The sequence below is a fragment of the Aptenodytes patagonicus genome, chromosome 3, assembly GCF_965638725.1.
Source record: "Aptenodytes patagonicus chromosome 3, bAptPat1.pri.cur, whole genome shotgun sequence".
NCBI lineage: Eukaryota > Metazoa > Chordata > Aves > Sphenisciformes > Spheniscidae > Aptenodytes > Aptenodytes patagonicus.
In genome coordinates, this window is record NC_134951.1 from 110,377,456 (window position 1) to 110,400,480 (window position 23,025).

At 42.1% G+C, this 23,025-nt stretch overlaps 1 protein-coding gene across 2 annotated transcripts in view; it reads right to left on the reverse strand.

Annotated features, from left to right (window-relative positions):
• AIDA (axin interactor, dorsalization associated) overlaps positions 1-23,025 on the reverse strand; it is a 31,220-nt gene that overhangs the window by 3,426 nt on the left and 4,769 nt on the right. Inside the window, exons 3-10 of one of the 2 annotated variants that reach the window (XM_076334622.1) lie at positions 16,529-16,582; positions 14,295-14,349; positions 8,919-8,982; positions 8,358-8,464; positions 6,650-6,661; positions 3,751-3,873; positions 891-1,013; positions 295-412 (exon numbers count right to left, since the gene is read on the reverse strand). In XM_076334622.1, coding sequence (XP_076190737.1) covers positions 295-412; positions 891-1,013; positions 3,751-3,873; positions 6,650-6,661; positions 8,358-8,464; positions 8,919-8,982; positions 14,295-14,349; positions 16,529-16,582 — 656 coding nt within the window. The remainder of the gene's footprint in view (positions 1-294; positions 413-890; positions 1,014-3,750; positions 3,874-6,649; positions 6,662-8,357; positions 8,465-8,918; positions 8,983-14,294; positions 14,350-16,528; positions 16,583-23,025) is intronic. The other variant, XM_076334623.1, reaches the window with a different exon arrangement.

Below are 23,025 nucleotides of genomic sequence, written 5' to 3' on the forward strand. Positions count from 1 at the left end.
GACACTCAAGCTAAGATCAAAATTAAAATCTCCCAAGTTGTTAAATTCATACAAAATTTAGTTACAAACACCAGCATTTTATTTGGAAATAGTCTAGTTTTTGAGAAGAGTCTCTAGCCATTTTATGTGCCTAAAAGCATTTTTTCTTCCCTTCTTTATTAAAAATGGAATATTCCTTATGGAAATCAATCGAATGGGTCCAAGAAACTTTCCTTGATGCAACGAGCCACACATTGTAACTGAAGTCTAATTCATTTCCTCTGCCATTGGCATCTATAATTGCAAGTCACTTACAGTTCTATAACAATTGCCCCAGGTTTAATTTCATCCATCTCCATGAAAGCAAAGCACTTGGTGCTAGTAAACCTTTTCTTAGGCTTGTAGTGTTTGAATTCAAAGAAAATAGCTGCACCTAGAGTGGAAAATGGTTTAACAGAAAAGTTAGCAATTATGGCCAGCAGTTATCTGAAACCTTATCTGCCATTAAGATGCTCTACATACATTGGACGGAATCATCTCCAACACTTCAGTTATTTACCCAAAAGCTATACCGTGTTCTTACAACGCTCGCCACGCTCACAAGAGCTTGTACTCTTTGCTCGATTATTCATATCCAGGTAACAGTTCGTCCAATGACCAAGAAGGTCATAAAGCCCGTGTAGCAGAGCAGGCTGCTGCATTTTTGTCTCTTTTCATTCCTCCCTTGTCTGCAAGTCATCACAACGACCGATTTGAAAGAGACAGGATGCAAAGGTCTATTTTTATCCTTGTCTGGATCTTGAGCCCTGCAGTAGCAGCTCAGGCACGGCCTGTTCATTAGATCAGGAGCAGCCTAGCATCCACACTTTCAAAGCTCCTGGGCCCTGTTACAGGTCTCTGATACTACCTACCTTTTGTTAGTTTTTCAACGTGTTTCTGAATCTCGATGTCCACATTAAAATGGACATACGTGTCCTCCTTCCTCAAAGCCACAGGAGTATCTTGCACAGGAGTCAGATCTATCCCATTCAAATCTGCGGGAAAGAAACAGCATGAGAATGGCAGAAGCTTCTCAGACTTTAAGGTCCTGCTTTTAGAGATTTACGAATCACTCCTAATACTGCCACAAGAAGTTAACGCACACCTGGATTCTTCCCCTAAACTTAAAAAAGGGGCAATCATGCCCCTTCACAGCCAGTGAATTTTCTTTTTGACTGCAACTTGAAAGCAGGTAAAGTTCTGACAATATTTAAGATGAAAATTTGGCATTATCCCTCTTTTTATTTTTAAGAGCCCATTTCTTTCTGCTGCCACCAAAGGATTCCATTCCCTCTGCAAGCAGGACTCCAGCAGGGCTTCAGAACTGCCAGCTGAACCGGCAGAACGGGATACACACCAGAGTCCCCTCCACACAGGGTCTGCAGGGCACAGCTTATACAAGCTGCGCATGCCCTGCTTTGCTGCCTAGGCTCAGCGTGCATTACTCCTCTTGGGTCTTCCACAGGCAGAGGCACGGTGGGGCCACGGGTTGGACTCCAGCTGTCAGCGCCAGCCAGTGGTTGTGCTGCTCAGGCACAAGCCACCACAGACAACATTACTTCTCACTAAGTCTCCGCTGTTTACACGGGTACACTTGTCCTCTTACTCTTTCTCCTCTCATTAGCATCCCCTTTCCCTCAGGTGGAGCAAGGTTGCCAACGACGTGGCCAAGACTACAAGTACATAGCGCACGCATTGTGCCTGGAGTACAGGCTGGGGCCCTGGGGCAGCACTGATGCACTTCATCCAGGGAGCGGGCTGGGACCACCAACGTTGCATCAGGAACAAACCTCTCTCCAAACCTGCAGAAGAGCAGCCTGGTATAGAACCAAGGAAAACAACTACTTACTAAGCATCTTGAGACTCCCGATAGGGACAAAATGACTTTTCAGAGTTACTTTTCCTCACCAAAAATCTTGAGAAATAAAGTATAAAAAGTCACCATTAGCAGAGTAGGCGATAGCCCGCCCCCCCCTTTTTGATCCTATTTTCTACATCGTTACTTGGCAGCCACCATTTATAGGAGCTTGCAGACAAGAGTGCCACGTGTTAACAGAAAGACTTGTTGGGAAAGCAAGCCTAGCAATATACAGTCTCCCTTAGCTCCAGAAAGGAAATGAGAGCTCGGTCTGAAGGCAAGCAACGGTTTTAACAATATGTAACGTTAGGAAAGACAAACACTTCAGTGGAAAGGAACAACGAATGTTTGCTTTACAAGTTCTGTAAGTTCCAGGATCCAATGTTAGAACCCCGTTAGGGCTGGTATTTTCCTGTTGGCCAAGAGAAACTCAGCATGAAATAATTAAATTTTATTAAACCCACTTCCATCCAGCTAGCCCCACCACTGAAGTCACCTGTCCCTCAGCTTTCCAGCATACTAGACGCAAAGAAAGATCCACAAGTCACTAGACAAATGGAGCCCGAAGAATAGTTACACAATCTAAAAATAATGCTGCAAACCTAAGGCAACACCATAAACAAAGCAATATTGCACGTTTCCAAGACTGAAAACACAAAAAGGCAGTTCTATCAGCCAGGGAAGGCAAGAGTCATGCTCCAGCTTCCACCCCAACCTGGTGAAGTCCTCAAAGGTCCAGAGAGAAGCAGAAGGTTTCACCGTTGACAAATCATCACAGGAAGCGGGATTAGATAAAGCTTTCTATCTATATATTTTGGAAGGTAACATTTGAGAACATCACTGGGATTCAAGTGACATTCAATACTGTGACCCCTATTTCTGCCAAAGAACTTCCGATCACACATCTAACAAGTGTTTTATCCCCACGTTTGGTATCCAATAGCACATCTAAAGAGGACACGTACAAGGTCACTATCACAACTGAAAATAACTGGAGGCTGTTGGCTCAGCTACAGGTTTTTATATGATAAATCAAAAAACCACACACCTCAAAAGATTGTAAAGATAAGCAGAAGTCAAGCAGGGCAGGTTAAGGGTAAGCAATTCTGACTATGCGGGCTTCCTGATAAGAAATACAAGATGGGCAATAGGCAGATGCTCCCACTAGAAAGAGTCTGAATACCAAAAATCTCAGCCTCAAGCTAAAGCCATCTGAAACAGTGAGAAATCCTTATGTGGCCTATCCTGGACTGACAGAGAGAGAGGTTCTTCCAGATTCATGGAACCTCTTAGAGCAGCAGGGGCTGTTAGCCCACCAGGTTTGGTCGAAATATTTCGCTGCCAATGCTAAAACACAAAATGTTTTATTTCACTTGCAAGCTTTGCTTCCCAGCTTCATACCCACTCCTCTAAACCTTAAGCTTCAGTAAGATGATCTTTGTTTTACTGAAAAATTAGTTTAATGACAGGGAAAGAATGGAGCCAGCAGGCTGTGGTTCACCATCTCCAGAGAGCCCAGAGACCAATATGTGTTGGGGAGTCCAAGGAGTCCAAACAGATCTGTACTTAAGAGTCAGCCGAAGAAGCTGGAATAGAGAAGTACAGTCTGCCAAGTCACTGATACTCAGCTCCCAGCACGGGGCAGGCACCCTGGAGTGCACAGATAAGCACGTCTCCTGCAGTGCTTCACCTCCCAGTATCTCTCAAATACAGAATTTTTCCACCCTTGATTAAAGCAGAGGCCTTAAGTCCACAATAGAAAATGCAAGTACCAACACATATTTTTTCCCCATCAGGTTGAAAAATCAATACAGCTTTCAGAAAGCGCACTCTCTCCAAGCTAGAAATGAGGAGCCAGGAACGGAAATCATTACCCTTTACACTGACTGTGATGTAAGGATCAATGCACTGCCCAGCATCTTTCAGACCAATTTTCTCTATGTTGATGGTGAGTAATGTCATCCCGGGTTCAGATGGCAATCTGGGTAATAAAGTACCTGGAAAGAGTAAAGCATATTATTAACCCTTTGTGTCATCTTACAGCAGAGGCCTTGCTTATCCCATCATCTCTCATGGAAGATGCTGTTCTCCACAGGGGGTTCAAAGCCCAAGGATTCATATCCTGATAGTACACAGCACTATGGGAAAGTCTGTGTGCACAGACACACAACATCATTTGACAGATTTCAAAGCCCACACCAAAAAACCCCAGGACTGCCTCAAATCAAATGAATTCATAAAAAACTAAATGTCATAAGAACAGAGAGGAGCTTTGCTTAAAGCGTTCTTTCTTGCTCTCATGCAGAATAACTCATGCATGGAACTGAATTTGTATCATTTTTAAGGATTAAATTTGGGAGGCTGGATTCAATCTGCAGTTGCAGGAAGTTCAGACACTTAATCAGGAGTCCCACCCCACTGAACATGACTTGGCTTCATGCTGAACATTTAGGCTGGGAAAATACGGAGGAAAATGGCATTGTTGCAAATCCCACTGGACATAAGGGAACCAGAAGAGAGATTCTTAATTACCTAAGTTCTACTGGCCTCTACTTAAAGGAAGGAGATTAAAAAAATAATAAAAAATAGCGTTTGCATCCCCCAAGTTCCCTTCTGCCTTAAGGAAGGAGTTCCCAGCTCTGCATCAAGAACATTTAGCATCAAAACTTTGTGTTCAGTGTAGGTGAATCCTCGCAGCGCTGAGGAAGACAGTGCAGCTGGCAAGAAATCCAAACTGTTCAAACTCACTAAAAGCCATGAGATTCTGTTACCAACAATGGAGTAGGTTTCTTCATGCTGATTTTAGCAAAAACTGGCAGGCTTCAAGCCTCTCTCCAGTATTAGATGAATAAGCACCAAGACAGAAAATGCTTAGACTCATGAGCAAGTCTGATTTAAAGTTATGGTTTTCTAATTAAAAAAAAATGTTATCCCAAGGCTTGAGATCTAAACAAAGTAATAGTTTCCTTTGGCAAGTCCAACATGGGTTTTCCTTGATACTTTTTTCCTCTTGATCTGCTTGAGGAGCTGGAGAACTAAGGAGTTTTTGTCCTATTAGAGAGACTGGCTTTGCAAGAGGGGAACACGTATTCTGCTCTTAGAACTAGCGAGCCACAGCTTCAGCAAGATTTCATGAGCACACCCACACCCAGTCCCTCTTTCAGAATCATCAGCAAGACTTGAATTCACATCTGTGATGCAGTACGTTTCTGCATTTCCTGTCTTGGCTGCTAGCAGACTCATAACCTCCAAGGTACCGCATCTGCAGGCGCTTCACAACATATCACGGCAGAATTCAACCCACCACTCTGAAGCAATGGGACAGGCTTCTGACCGTAGTATGAGAAATGTTAAAAAAAACTTATTAGAGAGCACCCATTTCTGCAAAGCAGCATACATGCTCTAGTGTATGTCTCTAGTGCTGTCTCTCTTGTTCAAAGACAGAGTTCTTATTCCAATCTAAATGAAGGTAGAAGCAAGCCCGTCTTCTCTTTGGCACAAAACTTTGCTCTGACATCTTTCAGTTGTCTCCTAAAAGCAGCGTGCCCCCCAAGAGCCAAGAACAACTGTAACTTTCACTTTTCCTATCCATCGCTCAAAGGGACTAAGTGATGGGATACTTGACACAAAAATCACCTGGAAAATGCATCAGGCTGGCATTTATTATAAAAATAGTGGCTTAAGAAAAATTATTCTGTTCTTGAAAAATGCTTTCCAGAATGTGTGAAATTGCAGAGTTGCAATGAACGGAAAGGTCAAGCTCACTTCCAGCAGGTAAGACAACAGCAGGACAGATGATCTCCAAGGAACACTGTTTCCTTTCTGCCTCAGCCGGAGGAACAGCCCAGCCAGCGACGGACTAAAGCAGCTGACTGTAACCTGTCTCGTGCGAGCCACAACCACCCAAACAGGTCTTTCACTGAAGCCTCTGTAGTCATTTCACATAGGAGCCATCAGCTGACAGTAACCTCTCCATGGTACAACTGTACTAGGGCTGGGCATCGCGCTGCCAGTTTGCCACCACGGCTTGGGCCCATTAGCCTTCAGCAGGCTCACACTGAGGCTTTTCATGAGAAAACAGCCGGCCATTTCACACACAACCACAGGGCATCGTTGCCAGAGGGGAAAGGGAGCATCTACAAATGAAATAGGTGTCCTCCTAAAAGTGCATTTCAGATATACAAAGGTGAGCCAACCCAACAGCTCACTGCCACCAAGACACAGGCGTTCAGTCTGTCCGTTCCCAAACCCCAATTCAGAGAAAGGGGAAAAAGCGACAAGTCTCCTGCTGGGTTCACAAATGGAAATCGTTCACAGAAGAATCCATTGCCAGCACAGCACTGGAATAAAGAAGTATATAACCAGGAGAAAGGCAGGAAACCTTTGCTGTTAGAGGCCGCAAGCCATTGGTCAGCTCAGCTCCATACAGCACAGAAGTCTAACCACGTAAGTACTCTTTGCGTAAGATTTCCCATCAAATGTGTATTCCACGACAGAAAATCTAGCTACACCTACCTTTGGCTACACTGCAAGTCAGAATGCCTTTAGTAGCACAGCAGGACTTCTAGAGAGCTATGTAAGGTGCGTCACCAAATAAGACCTTCCCTTTTTCTGGTACCGAAGGCAAATGACGATCAACACATAGATGCCTGGTACTATGATTGTTACCGAAGATTGTATTTTGAGGGTTGAAACTAAGAGCTGAATGAAGAACATCACAGCTACATGAACGTAGTCAAAGAAATAACTGTATATACTAAAAGGTTATCATACCTTCGTTGGCTCCTGGGTTAGGTGAATGGTGCAATGTGATAACGATGAAGCCATGCATGTAGAAGACAAGACCATGGTCAGTTAGACAATAGTTATGCACTATGGATTAAAGGCATACAGAAGCGAAGAGTGCAACACAGTTCTATCAATTCAATACGGAAAGTCCACTTTACTGATAAGGCTCACCTCAGAAGGCTGCAAGCTGCTTTCGTTCAAGCCTCATCACCCAGAGAAAGAGCAACAGGTAAGAAGCACCACACTTAACTTACATTCAATGGGGAAACAAGATCTGTGTTCAAGCAGTGCAAAACCACCTTTGGGGTTTAGATTATTGTAGCTATGGGGAAGTCTACCTTCATGCAAAAAAATTCAGAAAAGTCAGATATGCAGTTTATTAAGTAGATGACAATGCAAAATATCAGTAAGTTCAGGAGTTGCTCTCACCTCCTCTTAAAAGCATGGGTTTACTGAGGAATAATTCTGTAAGAAAGTATACGTCCCAAGCCTCTCCTCTTTCCGATTTGGCTACCCTACTTCTTTGAAAGTGATTTAACTGTAAACTCAATCTGTCATCAACTTAGATTCTTTCTTAAGCACACACACAGCTTCTATGTCCACTATATGCATACAGCGCTAACTGTTGGCACTATGGTAATGGTCACAGCCTTACTGATTCACCACCATACCGAGAGCTACTCAAGATCTCTCTGCCGTACTTCGGACAGACAGAATACATCTTCGTAAATGGCTTTATCATGGTGAATAACAAGGATCAAGATAGTAAATGTCAGCAATAAAATATCACAATATATTATAGCCTGTGAGCTTAGCATAAACAACTGTAGACTGTGCATACCTACATCAGTATAGCCTGCAGGGATCATATTCAGTAGCATGCATTGGCTCAAATCTAAGGACAGAGGCGTGTTTTCTCCAGGCATAAGTAATGCAACACCCCAGCTCTTTCAACCATAATTCCAGTATTATTTTCCCTGCTTGTTATCTCCTTCCTGAAATACAAAGTTTGCCAACCTGCTCTGAAACTAGAAACTTGTTTCTTCTGCAAAGAAACTACACCAGGAACCAAAAGAACCTCTGTTGGAACAGCCTACTCCTTTGCCTGGTAAATTGACAAAAGCTGAAGTTACAGGACAACCTCTAGAATCTGTAGGTATATCCAGTTCTACAAGTGCTTTCACGTGGACAAGGACTTAACCTATCAAAACCAAAGCTAGCCCCTCTTTATCCTCTCAGAGCTCAGGTTTAGTCTAAGCCATTGTCTCACCAGATGATGCAATACAAAAATAACCAGCAACAACTTATCACATCTCTCGCAGGATGTAATGGCCTTTGCAGGAGAAACATTGCCACAATTTACATTTGAATGCATTTGAAACACTTCACATAGTACAGTTAAGGAAGTGCATGGAATGAAAATACTGAGTTTGAACAAGGAATAAAGGCTAATTATTTGAGGTAGATGGCACCACCCTCATAGGTTATCCATACAACTGTTTTGCAATAAGATACTGTTTGCTGAGAAAAAAAATCCACTGGCCACCTTTGTGGTTCTCCAACACAGCATTAGAGTTTATATTAGCCTGTGGCTCCTCACCCAAACTTTTCACATCACAGGTGGAGAAAGGGGCTTCTCAGAGACAGAACTTACACATTACATAGGCTGGCATGGCAAGGCTAGTGCCCCTACCTGGAACTCTAGCAGGAAAAGAGTCTGGAGACCCGGCTCCAGCTCCTCCTTCCTCATCATCCTCCTCAAACTCCAAGTGTTCTTCTTCTCCAGGTGCTAAAATCTTCCTGTAAAATATGAAAAAGAAGAACGAGACCAAAGATCATTCATTATCTGGCTTTCAACACACAAGTCAGCATCTGAGTATAGAGCAGGGGCAACATGCTTCAATGTCATTTCATGCTTCTGATTAGCTACTAATTGTATCTACAGACCCTGACAGAGGTTGCAGGAGCTCAGCCCACATAGAAAGCACAGAGTCTAAAACCAAGAGACGATACAGAGAGATGTAGGGGCCTACCAACTACTGATTTTACCAAAAGCATGGGCTTGATTTTTAGTGGTACCTAGAAAATCAGAATTCAAAAGTTTTCTGGTTTTTTTTTTTTAACGAGTTTACCCAAAGCAATGCAGCAAGTAGGTAGCTCCAGAAATTCTAATGTCTCAGATGTACACCAGGTCCCAGGCTATGCTCCCTTTCGGATACGTATCTGTACATGAAGTGACCCAGTTCTCTCTTACCTGAGTGGGACAGGCTGAACATCAAAGGGAAACTCCTTATTGTAAGTGAGGATATTCTTTAAGACTGAAGACAGGAAGGAAGAAAAAAAAAAAGAATCCATATCCATAAACAAGCATTAATTCCACTACTTTGCACAGCTACGTCCATTCTCACACATTCATCTTCACACATACAAATAATATAAAAAAATCAGATCATGGCAAAAAAAATTTCTCTCGGGTTTTAAACACCAGTACAATCCTGATCAGAGCTATATCACTATAACACTCAGACTGGCTAACCGCAATTCCAGTACATAATCACCACCACATTTACACAGGCAGGGAAGATAAACACGGCAATAACCAAAAGCATCATGAGAAACAGCTACAGACCCCCGAGGTAACGGTAGCAATCTTTGGTGGTTATTGAAAGGAGGGTGGTGCTGTTACTGGCAACAGCTCCAAACAGACTGAAGTCTCCAGAACTGACGCCGTAGGCTGCACAGACAGCCACTGTGGCAGTCAAGCATGCTGGTAACACATACCTTAGTTGAGATTTCCTACTTCTTCATGCATGTGTTTTGGTTTTTGGTGGCGGTGGGTTTTTTGGTTGTTGTTTGTTTTTTTTTTCCTGCTCTCAGATATCTGGGCAGATTGGCAAAATTCAGAAGAGATCCAGTGCAGCATCTGAGCATCAAGCCCCAGAGACACTGACTAAACTCTCCAGCATTCAGTGGAGAATGGCTTTGCCATTTGTATTAGAAACTTAAGTTTTAGTAATTACAAACTTTAGCTGTTATTTCCAAAAGCATTTGTGAGTAAAAGCAAAATTTCCAAAAGCATGTGAAAGAAATAAGCATTTCATGATGGCTAAAGGACCTAAAAATTTACAAGAGAACACCTGCAGGGAGAGGCACTCTCCTACCAGACAATGAGTATCCCCAACTGGGTAGGGAGAAAGGAAGTAGAAAAACTGAGTCCTCTTACCGAGTCTCACTTTGCAATATGCCCTCTCAGAGCACATTTTAGAAATCTCCCCTTAGGACCCCTGAATGAGACCAAAACTGTTTTAAAACAGTGTTAGAATTACACAAATACCCAGAGTTACTTAAATACCAGTTACGTTTAAGGAACCACTGCCAGGCCCCTCTGCCTCTGCACACTACAATTCAGCCAGCGTAGGAGAGACAGCTTCCCCATCTGTCTTCATATTCACATCGCTCAGCGTGGGCTCCATCATTAACTCACCAGACACCATCTGAATGCTACAGTGAATAAAGAATCCCTCCGGGAAACTACAAAGAACCCAAAAAGTCTTTCCAGCCTTTGCTCCTTCTGTTGTTTTGTTTTTTTTTTTCTGATTTCTGTACCACCACCTGAGAGGTTAGGTACTGCCTGATTCCAGCTGGACACAATGCATCAATACATAGAAAGCTTTAAGTTGCCTTCAGTCAGAGATGTGACAGACAAAACTGATGCCAAGTCTCTCTCACTCTCCCCCCAGAGACTTCTGCTCCAAGGGATCAGTAACGCAGATCTCAACATGGTAAAGAATCACAGCCACTTCCCAACAGAAAGGCAGCTGATTAATAGCAGAGTCACCTTCCAGCGCAGCTGAGGTTCAGGAAAAGGAGGGGATTTTTATCCAACTCAGAATTCCCCAACTCTTGGAGAGCTACATCATACCAGAGACAGAAAGTGAAACTGCCCCAGGCAGAAAAATCTCAGTAAAGCGAGATCTCTTACAGATCACAGGCACGTTATACAGAAGCAATAGAAGTCACAGTAGTTCTCCTCCCACCTTCCAAAGGTTGGTGAGCACTAGATTCCTCTCTCTTCCCAGTAATCAATTTCTCTCACTACATGAATGAACATCCTCTAAAAAAACCCTCCTAGTAATTCATTTCAGCCATCGCTAGAGGGCACAAAATACTCCACCGATGCGAGCACAGGAAAAAGGCAAACAGTCCTACAGCGCCTAAAATCTTGATGCTGCCTGGAGGCAGAGCTGAGCAGACACCCCTCTGCCACAGAGCCGCAGCCACGCACACGGGCCTTGGTGCCGGACCTGCCCACGGGAGTACGCTGCTTTCAGACATCCCGGGGGTGTTGGTAACAAAGGTGATGCTGAACGTTTAAACACTTCTGGAAACACCATCCAGAATCTCTTGTCTTTTGCCGCAGAAAGCGGTGGATCAAGTTTTTAAAAGGCCTTCAACTCTCTCTCATCACCAATAGCAAATACTTTTTCAAAGTTGTAATATGGCGATTCACTAAAGCGCTCCTTTAAACATCATCAGGGTAAGAAGTGGCTCTACAGCACTCAGGCTGGTGAAATACTTATTCAAGGTCACTGAGGAAAAGCAAACCAATAAAACAGCAATGCAACAATCATCCTTTGAAGAAAAGGAAAATCCTCTTTACACCTATTACAAGTGCAAGTTTCAGCTGATTTAAGTAAAAACAACCAGATCACAAAAAAAAAAAAGGTTACAATGAACAGGAATCTCCTTTGCAATACTGCATAAGACACCTAAGCTTTAAGAGGTTGGTTTGCACTTTTTCGGGTTTTGTTTTGTTTTTAAAAAACACACATCACCTCTGGGAGAAAGAGCACTTCCCCTCTGTAACGCTGCTGCTGAGAACACGATTCACAGAAAGTTCTCCGTGTGTGTAACTAATGGGCAGATCCCAGCATCGTGGCCTGCATTTATGTTGCTTTTCCAACAGAAATCTCTTTAAAATAGTTCTGCAGGCTCTCACACAGAAGCTGCCTTTTCTTTTGTGACGTTGGACAAAACCACGTTGATTTTATCAGCAGTTGGCTCTCTCTTGAAAGATTTCAAAAGAAATTATCAACATGAGCAGTAAGACCAGTGTCCATTTAGATTTTTAGTGAGAGCCTATGATAACTATACTGATTTTTTTTAAATAGACAACACAAAATAATTCAGGTATTAGGCTCCCCAGCACAACCCAGTATCTACTTCTCTTATAACACATATAGACTGAGTTTGAAACTAGTGGCTTAGTGGCTAGAATTATCACACACGAACACAGGCACACAGGATGTCCCAGCCTAACCATTTGTAATACGTATTATAACACTGGTATAAGCTTTCACAAGAAAAGGATTTGTGAGATCCAGTGCGTTAGCAATTATTTCACAGTGTAGTCTCAAAAGAACTGTTTGTATGTATGGACCCTCCTGTAGCATTATTCTAGCACAGAAGATTCAGTGACAAATCCTATAAACAAATAAAACTAGCCAACTGCTTCACTTTCCAAGCAGCGTGAAATGCAAGCTTAAGTAGGAAAAGTTAGAACTTGAACAACACAAGGGGGTGGGGGGTAGGGGGGGGAAGAAAAGGTTAAATCTAAGGGCTTTGGTTGTTATAACAACCCAAACCAAATTTCTCAGCCATTTTGACAGCTTCAGGCACAAAAGTAATTAAAACAAGCCAAATTGTGTGAATAGCTGTTTTCGTTCCACCCTAACAGAATGGCTTGACCTAACAAAGGAACTGCTTATTTGCATTGCCAGCCCAGATTTTTTTAGCTTTTTCTGGTGGAATGCAAGAGAAAATTGACAACACACAAATTTAAACACTTCATGGTGTATTTTATGAAATGGCTGGTGCTGGTCTGATTAAGATTTACTCTATTCCAGATATACTTAAAAACCACAAAACAAAGGCACAATTCAGAGAGAAAGAGGCCAGAGCAATCCAAGTCAGACAGCAGCATTAAGAACATCAATGTTCAATTGTTGTAGAAGCACCCGTTCTCCTCCAAGGAAAATAACTCAGTGTCTTTGAAAACTGATGGCCACACACTCTTCCTCAGTTTTAATATAGTTGCTTGTTGTATGAAGCATGGGCTGAATGTGCTTCACACTGTTGAACACTTTTTTGACAGCTAAAAATCAATCCCCTGAGGGAGGGCAAGATAAGCAACAGGACTATTGTACAGTAACTGAAATTTTGGCTTTTAAGAAAAGGAGGCATTTCAAGGGAAGCTTTACGTCTGTTGTCAGAATGCAAACTCTGACTAAACCTTCAATAGTCACTTCCTTTGATTTGTAGAACAGTTTGACCAATTAAAATATGATTCCTCTCCCTCTTCCATCGTTCAATCACTCATAGGGCATTTGCACAACGGAATCTAAAATCCACAGTCATTAAATGATTACAACATTTTAAATACTTTGTAAACAGAAAGCAGGAGTATCTATAGAAAATAATCCCAAATCAGAGGATGCAGAGGCCGGACATGCAATATACAGATTGAGAAAGACCTAGTACTTCCAAACACATAGTTAAACCCTTTCCTGAGTTTGGTCTTCACAGACCTAGCAGTATTGTAACGTACCTTCACTTTCCATTTCCAGGGAACAGTTTAAAAGCATTTGGACTCTATGTTTTGGTAGAGACATTAGGAACCTCAATTCAATGCCCTGCTTCTTGACAAGCATCCCTGTAGGATCCTGTGCCAGTTACGTAGAGAATGAGAGTGCAGAGAAGCTCAGCTTATTCATGAAGTGGAAACACCTGCCTGCCCATCATGTTTATCCCCAACATCCCCCTTAATGGTACAATTGTGATGGGAGCAAAATAAAACCAGCTTTTGCCAGCTGGTTTTAGAAGCTTTTCCACATCTCCTGTTCCCCAAGAATAGCAGAAACATTAGCATTCAGGATAATATTGCTTAGATGTGGAAGCTCTGATCATAAGGATGCTTTGAGAATAAAGCAGCCAGTGTTACCGTAAGGAAAATGTAGCAGATAAATAGATACTTCCTACATGAAAAAGTTATTTCTGGATTGACATACCAAGAACTGACCCAGGATCAGTTGGAACAACTTCACACAAAACCCTTCAAAGACTGACTCACATCCTCACTGTGACTCTTAACTTCGTTAGTCTGGTAGCATTACGGTGGTAGGTGACAAGTGATTGGCTACCATGAGCACAAGTTAAATATTTTCAGAAGAAAAAATAAATTTCGTGCTGCAAGGAGGAAGACCAAAAAGTGTTGAAATTCAGTTCAAATAAGAAATGTGCAGGTAAATTTTCCAGCTGATTATATTCTGTACTACTGATGGCTTAAATTACTATTTTGTGCAAAAATTAGCAGCACCCAAAGATTACTTATTTGAGAATAAAGATGAAGACGTTATCTGAAACATTAGGACTACTATACTTTGAAGTTACCCACATTGCATTCCTTAACACACATCAGGTTTTGTCTATGTGGTAACAGATATTTGGAAGAACCACCTAAAACCAGCATTACTGTCAAACCACATTGTGGTCAGTCAGTATTCGTGCCGCTGTCATATTTTCCACTGTAATGATAAATGTCACTCATTTAAAATACAAAGATACTACTTACTTGGTTCCAACTTCTTCAGATCCTCAAGCTTAAATTCATCCTGCGATTGGGTGGACTAGGACATCACAAAGAAAGGGTTAGAACTTAGTATGCACCTTCCCCTCAGACAGAGCTACCAAATCTTAGAATAAGCATGCAAGGTGCTTCCTTTGTTCAAGCAAACCAAGTTACTTCAAAGCTACGTCCTAAAAAAACCCAAACAAAGTCTCCCCAACAGAGGCTAGGTTCACAGGTGAGGCAGAAAGTACACTACTTCTCATTCATTGAGAACAAACTTATGCCATGTTCCAAGCTCTAATGCAAGGTAAATATTTTTAAAGCGACTAGTTGGTCTTTCATACCTACTAGACACAGGAACGTTAAGACAGAGGGATGTTTTAATTCTTCCCCAACCAAGTTGTTCTGAAGCAAGATCAGCTGTAAGACTGCAAAGGGATGTTCCAACAGGAGCATTCGCAGTTCAAGACTGTTACGCCCAACATTGTAACACTGGCAGAAATTACAGTATACAGGATAAGCTTGACAGAACACTCAGCTAAGAGCTCACTGCAAATGGAAGAGGGATTCCCACATCTCCTTTCTCCAAGTCTGATGATGCAGTTTCCTCATTTGGCTGTAGCACACGTCTGCTTCTCAGTAAGCCTATTTGACTTACTAACTCAACAGAAAAGTTTTTAATTTTTTATTCTGAGGTAGTTCACTGACAGTTTGGCAAGCTGAACTAGCCTATTCTGGGATTACAAGTGGCAGAGCTGGCATAAGAAAAGTGGTGCAAATAAGAGGATTGACATCCTCTTTTAGGATGAGGATCAGGTCTTACCTATTGTGTCATTGCACCCTTGGCATCTCTTAAGATTACCCATTGTTTTCAACATTTCTTTAAGGCCTGATGGGTTTTTAATCTTGATTTTGCCCAAGTGTCAACAGGAACCTTCTGCAAGACTACAGAAAGACAGTAAAGCAGCTATACCCACACTATTAGAAGAATGGGAAAAGGTGACCACGCTCACTAACTGCTTTAATCTCTGCTAAGAAACCTGCAACAAAACTGCAGCAAGTAAAACACTCCCCAAAGTGAAGTGGATGAGAAGTTCTAGTACCCTCACATGAGGTTATAAAAACCTTGAGTTACTGCTGAGGAACCAACAGCAAGGAAGGCTGTTCTTGCAAGACATCATCTCTTCAGTTTGGCAGGTTATGACATTGCTGCATCTTCTGCTGTTGCTCTGAGATGTGACCTGACCCATGAAGCTGTCCCACAATGGAACACACCTGCCCTCGTCACAAAATCACAGTGACTCAGAACAAATGCAACGCTGTTCAAACACCCCAGGTTAGATCAAAATAGAAAGACAGGTAGAGCTAACCAAATAATTCTTCAAACGCTGCACAGCCTTGAGACTGGTCAGCCCCCACCTCATTAGTCCAGCTCCAGCATGCTGCCTAAACTGTCACCGTATCCCAGCCTCTCAGACAATTGAAGGCAGCACAATGGAGCTGCTGCACCTTGTACAGCAACATGAAGTACTCAGGAGCGCTGCTGTGAGTAACTTGATGCAAAATTTGCCTGTCACCATTTTCTGTTGGTAAAGAGGTGATCCAGCAATCCAAACTTTGCTTCAGTTGATTCACCCCTCCCCCATCCACACTCTGTTGGAAATTTCTCTGACTTCCCTTTTGTTTTGGGGATAAGATTGTGCTGAGAGAAAAAGAAATTCACTTCCATGACATCTACCTTCAGTCCAGGAAAAAAGCCCAAAGAGTCGCTTCTAAATCATTATTTTCACACACTTGCCTAAAGCACTGGCAGTTTTCATGACTGCTACAAAGTCATTTTTATTCTACACACACATTCTTCCTCGCGCTGTATTATGATTTGTGAAGCGGCTGAATTACTGCAAGGGTCACTCCGGGAATCTTTTCACCCTTGCACACAGGTTAGGAAGACAAACTAATCAGTTCTGAAGGAGGAAAATGAGGCAAAGAACCAAAGACATGAGACCTGCAGTTAAATTCCTGTACAAACCCTAATACATGCTTATATAAGCACTTAAAGGTTTTTAAGGCAGCCACCTGGAGCATCATGTTGACAACCTGGAAAGTCTAAGTGTTCAAGGGTTTGTTCACTCTGTTTGAACAAATTTTGCTATGTCTGAAGACACTAAACTAACTTTAGTGATAGGTAACTGTAGAGATTTTTAAAGTATGAAGTCACATAGGAAAGAGAGCTATACCTGTAAAGCTGCACTTCTCAGTTCCAAGCATGTTGCAATTTTAGCTATGGTTTTCTGAAAGGGAAAAAAAAAACAAAACAAACCACAAACTTAATTTAGTACTGAAACTGTATTCTTCCATATTCACATTTTTTAAAAATATAAATACAAACAATTGCTTTTTCTTGCAAAGATTTCAGGTCTATTATTCAGTACCAGATCATTCAGCATCAAAAGCTTTTTTATACACAAACAAGATTTTCTGAAAGCGCAATAGATTAAACAGACATCTGCCAGTTAAGTCCCCTCCCACAGCTCATCAACACAGATGGGGGTCATTCACTCAGCAGAAACTGTAATAATGCCTACCACATCATAAATTGTTTATAAACTCAACTGCTCTGAAGTGATAGCGGAGAGAAAGAAAAAAAAAATCCAAACCAACCAGTACATTACTTTCTGAGAACTCGAGTGGTTTGCTCTAATTTGCCCTTTTAGGAGTCATGTCTACAGTTCCTCTATCGGGCTGACAAACTCAGCAGACAAAGTCAGCCCTCCTCAGAAGTTACAGAAGCCCAGTATCTCAGCACCAAAAAAACACGGTCCACTTTTGTGGGTTTTGGTGGGAGAGGAAGTATAAAGGCGGATTATTTTTCTAATTTTCTATTTTTGTAATTTTAAGACATTTAAACTCTGAATGAAGCATGAAATAGATTCTTTGATTTAAACTTGTCAGCTATCTAAAATATCCCTGAGCAGAACTGTGAAGTAATATCTCATTTTTATTCGAAAATGTAGAAGAGAGGGAAGGGCTTCAAAATACCCCATTACTAGGAGTCTTACTTTGAAGACAGTGCTACTTAAGCTTTTATGTCTCACAAAGTAAGAAGCTCCCGCAACAGTCACGCTTGTTTCTATTACTACCAGCTGACAAAATCAAGAGGAATTCAGACTTCCATAACTGACATCAAGTGGACACAACTGCATGGTGTATTTTACCTCGCTTGACCATCACAAGTTCATTAACTAAAAGGATTTAGTGAAGAAAAACCAAGTCTATCTGCAGAGATAAGGGCCAAATATAATTCAAAAATGCTCTGTGGAACATTTATAGGGCAAGAAAAATAGCAACAATGAAGCTATAAAGAAAAGCAGGTTATTTTCAAAGTAAGATTTCCCCTCAGAAAGAAGATAAAAGTTGAAATACACACCTGTAACTCATTCTCTCCTTTTAAACCAAGCAGTATAAAAACAGCTCCCCCCAAGCTGGATGCAAGGGGAGGAAACGATTTCCTAGAGCACAACTCTAGCATCAAAGAGCTTCAAGAGTACGGGCATCTGGCAAGTTATGTGGTATCAGTCAAAAGCCAAAAACTTCCATTTAAAGGAGGGTTACATTTTAGAGCTCCAAGAGGTCTGTGGCAGCAGATAAAAACTAGGCGTGCTTTCACAGCTACCGTCCCCAGTCATCTGCCTTGACTCTCCTGCAGTCAGAACTGCTCCTCAGTCAGCTCCTGGGCCACCACTAGTTTCAATAGGCTGGGCTAAAAGCTAAGTGGCTCCAGTTTCGGTTCACCTTATGCCACACTGAAAGTTGAAAGAGTTCAGGAGCTGAATCATAAGCAGATCAGACATCAATACCTCAAGGGCAGAGCCAACAGCTGGAGTGTGTAAAAGCCTCAGATACCTGATTTTCATCTGCCACCACAGGCTCATCAAAGCTTTCAAAGCCATTTCTCACCACCTGGTATCTCCTCTCGTCTTAAACACTGTTACAACATAGCATTAGCCCAGACTTTACGTCCTCGTAGTTTATATTACTGTCCATTTTATGGAGGTCTTATAAAAAATTCAGTTCTTCTGAGCACCTCCCAGGAAAGTAGCGAGTGATGCGTGTTAGCATAGGACACGTTGTTTTCTCTTGTGCCTAGGATGCAGCATGTGCAGGGGTGTGCTGTTTGGGAATTTTAATACAGAGCAACATGACCATATGCTTGCATGCAACATGGCAGAGTAAAAATATTACAGCTCCTTTTCTGCCAAGGTTCATTTTGTAGTCTAGGTTCAGTCAACAAACTTCTACCTCCCTGAAATAAATTCTGCTATCCATAGCTGGATCTCCAGCATAGCTTGGAAAAACACAGATTTTTGAAAAAGAAAGGAGTACGTACAGTCCTGGGTTCATTTTGACACTTCCAGACCCACACTCCACACGTGGGTGTTGTGAATCTACATGTACCTTCAGGCTGGATGGGTACTGTAGTACCAGGTAGTACTACAGAAGCAGATTCTTCTGTAGTAGACATGGACCTGTTGGAGCGGGTCCAGAAGAGGGCCACGAAAATGATGAGGGGGATGGAACCCCTCTCCTATGAAGAAAGGCTGAGAGAGGTGGGGTTGTTCAGCCTAGAGAAGAGAAGGCTTCGGGGAGACCTTATTGCAACCTATCAGTACTTAAAGGGGGCTTATAAAAAAGATGGTGGCAAGCTTTTTAGCAGGGCCTCTTGTGACAGGACAAGGGGGAATGGCTTTGAACTAAACGGGGGTAGATTTAGACTAGATACAAGGAAGAAATTTTTTACGCTGAGGGTGGTGAAACACTGGAACAGGTTGCCCAGAAAGGTGGTAGATGCCCCATCCCTGGAAACATTCAAGGTCAGGTTGGACGAGGCTCTGAGCAACCTGATCTAGTTGAAGATGTCCCTGCCCACGGCAGGGGGGTTGGACTAGATGACCTTTAGAGGTCCCTTCCAACCCAAACTATTCTGAGTCTATGATTCTCGGTCCCTAGGGTGAAAATGCACTACATCCATCTAATCAGCTGCAGTGTAACAAAAGGAATTCCTTTTTATATTTGAGAACATCTGGAAAGATACATTTGCAAAGGTAGAATCTTAAAGAGGAAGGTGTGAAGTAATGGGTAAAAGAAAGGAATCCAGAGGTTCCCTAGGGAAGGGAGGGGAAATCTCTGAGGTTTGACTACAGCTCTAACATTTGCAAAAACCCAGCTGTTCTGATAGTTTGGGTGTTGACTGCTGAGCAGAGAGCATGCCCATTCTGTGTTAGATCAAAACCCCTCCGACAGCACCACAGAAAGAGGGCTGCAAGTTCGCAGGGTGCCAGCACATAGTATCCGTGCCTCACCACGGAATCAGAACATGTAAACAGATTTTCACATGGCTTCTCTTCCCCTCCCTGTCTTACATGCAGAGCATTAAGCCCACACGGTAAATGAGGTCTCAAGAAGCACTGCTCAACCCCTGTCTCCTTTGTCAATTCACCGATAAGCTCAGCAACATCCCTGTTCCTAATCCTGCAGATGCATAACTGTGTATTCTTAGAACTGCCTGAACTAGGTACCTCCTAACAGGACAAGCAGCAATACAAAATGTGTGTCCTCTGGCTCCTGAGGGCTGAAGGGCAATAATGGCTCTAGAAACAGATTAACTGAAGAGAGTTTGGGAGTCTTAAAATAGTAAAGAATAGGTTTTATATGGAATCTATTGAAATATGGCAAGCTCCCAGCAGGCATTATTCATAACTATTTTTTTAAGGGACCACACCCAACCCAAAAGTTAAAAATGCAGCTAAACACTGCTATCATTTTCAGCTGCAACTATCCCATGCAAAGGCTCATTTTTGCAGCAGGGAAAACATTCTGCATCTCATTAGAAAGAATGAAGCCATCATTAACTTTGCAGTTTAAAATAGTTAAGATTCAGTTTTATGTAAACTCATGATTAGAAAGGGAAAAAGTCAGTTGATCTCGTAGTCAAGGTTTCTTCAGTGCAGTTGTGTGAGTAATGACTGTGCTAACTGTAACGCAGTCAACGACGTTTGCATAAATACAGAGCCAGAGCAGAGTTTGGCTTTAAAGAGAGGTCTAGGCTGTTAGGAGACCAGTAGTTTAATGAATCATGCTAAGACTGTTCAACAGTGCTCTTATTTCAGCAAGTTACCATCGCATAAAAAAAAAGCATGATTTTCTAATACTGCCGAAAACTCAGCCTAGCACAAAAACAGTTACTCAAGAAAAGCAACAACTGCGGTTGGAAGAGGGCTTTAAAGGTCAAATTTATTGCATAGAGAACTGGGTGAGAGTAATTATAGCTGGGAGCAAGCTGACAACCATGGCCAAACCTAACTGCAACGATTCATGTAGCAAAACAGTGGTTGATCATGAATGAAGATAGGATTTTTTGAGAATGAAGGTAAAATAAAGAACAGCAGGATGAAGATGTTAAGACTGAGGTAAATCCACCAGTAACTGTATCTGTTAATATTCCATACACGCAGCTTCTAGGTGATGAAATTGTTGCACAGCCTCCTTAAAGCTGTTGCAGGGTGACTAGATTTAAACACAATGACTTGTTGTTTACAGTATTTATCTGCAGAGAAATTATTCAACAAAATTCAGTCATTAATGAAGATTCCAGCACTGTCAATTATCCAAGTCAAGACAGAGCCTTCCCTAAGGACTAAAACTCCAGAATTATGTCCAGCAGCAGATGGAAGACAACAACCCCCCAGAAACTGAAAATCCAGGAACAAACGGCAAATTCTGGAGACTAGTCTGCTCTATCAAGGGAAGTAGCATACAGTGTTTCAAAACAGACTCTTCAGATCAATAGCAAAAAGGCAAGATATGAATATTTAAAAGTCTGAATTCTTACCATAAACAATACATTTATTATAAGATAAATGATAACTGGCTTACAATACGCCTAGGAAAGAAATTGGTGGTATCTGTCAAGTGTTGTTAGATTAACAGATTGTACGATTACATTAGCAAGTAACACACCATCAGTTATGGTGTGGTCCTATCTGCACTGTAACACCACCTGTGATGCATGAAATAAACCCAAACATGGTAAAAGTTTATACAGACAGATGGGGCTGAGGATTTGAACCTAGCCTTGTCCTTTCCCTGTAGCTGTAAAGCTAGTAGTTTTCCTTGGTACAGAGCAGAATCACTGCTGAAATCCATCTTCCCCACAGAGTATGTCAAGTAAGAAACAAACGACAGCCTCATAGTAATTCTCAGCAGTGTGTATGATCCTTTGGAAAACAGCTAACTGTAAATCTACACAAAAACTGGAACGATGGTAGATCAAGCAACTGGAAATCATGATTAGCTTCATAGCCTTGCCTTCTCCAATTTAAGAAATTCTGTCCACAGCCTTGGCCAGTAATATCAGATAAGCAAACCCTGAAGTTTACACACTGTTCTACATTCAGAAAAATAAAGAGGTGGCTCTTATATGACATACAGAACCTCAGAAAGACAAGATATTGGGGAAAGAGACTTTCCAGAACCAGGAGGAAATAGCATGCTGGTGGATGCACTGGCAGGAACTTAGTTGAGCAAAAGTAGCTGTTTTGGTATGTAGATTTTTTGAAGGGTGGCGAGAGAGAAGATAGGCTTCTGTTTAATCAAACTGCTTGAAAACCCAGAAGCGTGCTAAACTCTACTTCTACACGCCAAGTGAATGATACTAGCAATGATAGTAATCGGTCATGATAACTAGATTATACCGGCTGAGCTCCTGCAGAAATAGGGAAGGCCAGAACAGCACGGAGCTTAATGTCAGACTAAAAGATTTTGCTGTCCAGAGTTTTAAGTGCTTCTTTCAAAGCAATAGCAAGACTTAATTTTTGTTGTGACTGGTGTTCCTCATGGTAGAGGAGGGAAAGAGAATGTTCTCTCAACAAAATGTTGGGGAATTCGGCTGTGTATGTGGCTAATGAAATAGGCACCACCATTTGATAACCAGGCTCAAAGTTTCAGTGCATCAGCCCCCTACTGATCTGCAAAAAGAAGCAAGTGATATAAATGTCAACCTCTTTTGTAAGTTATATCAGCTTTAGAAACAGGTATTGCTCTGCAAGGATTCAAAACAGCCACCCCTTTCTTTTCAGAAGACTGCTGCCTTAAGACATGATCACAGTTGCACATCTAACATCTGAGGTCAGTTATCTCTGCTTCCTGAGCCCCCCAGGCCTTCCCTCATGGCTGACCTCACTCGCTTCCACAATCTGGTCCAAGGTCCTTTCCACAAGATTCGGGGAACATCTGGAAGCAAAGCCCTGTGTGGTTCTGGTTCCCATACTCACAGGAGATGATGCCTCCAGAAGTGAGATTAACAGCTTTGCCTTCATGAAGTAACCGTATTTTCAAAAGTATCCACAGAGGGGAAACACGCAGTAAAGATGACTATAGCTGAGAATGATGGAGAAAGCTACCAGCAAGGGATAGAGAGCAGAAGCAATCAGAGTAAACAGCTGTCCAACATTAACAAGGCTCCCAAGCCTTCAGGTCAGGAAAGGTGGACCCAGTCCTTCTCCAAGACTATGACTCAGTTTAAGACGATCATGAGCCTCACCACCTTCTTTGCAGAAGGTAAACAGAACATGGAAGACCAGCTCTTTGCTTTTCTTATTGGTACATGTCAGGGAAACAGTTACAAACCACTGTCAGACACTATGTAAAGGTGTATTTCTTTGTAATGCATTTCTCT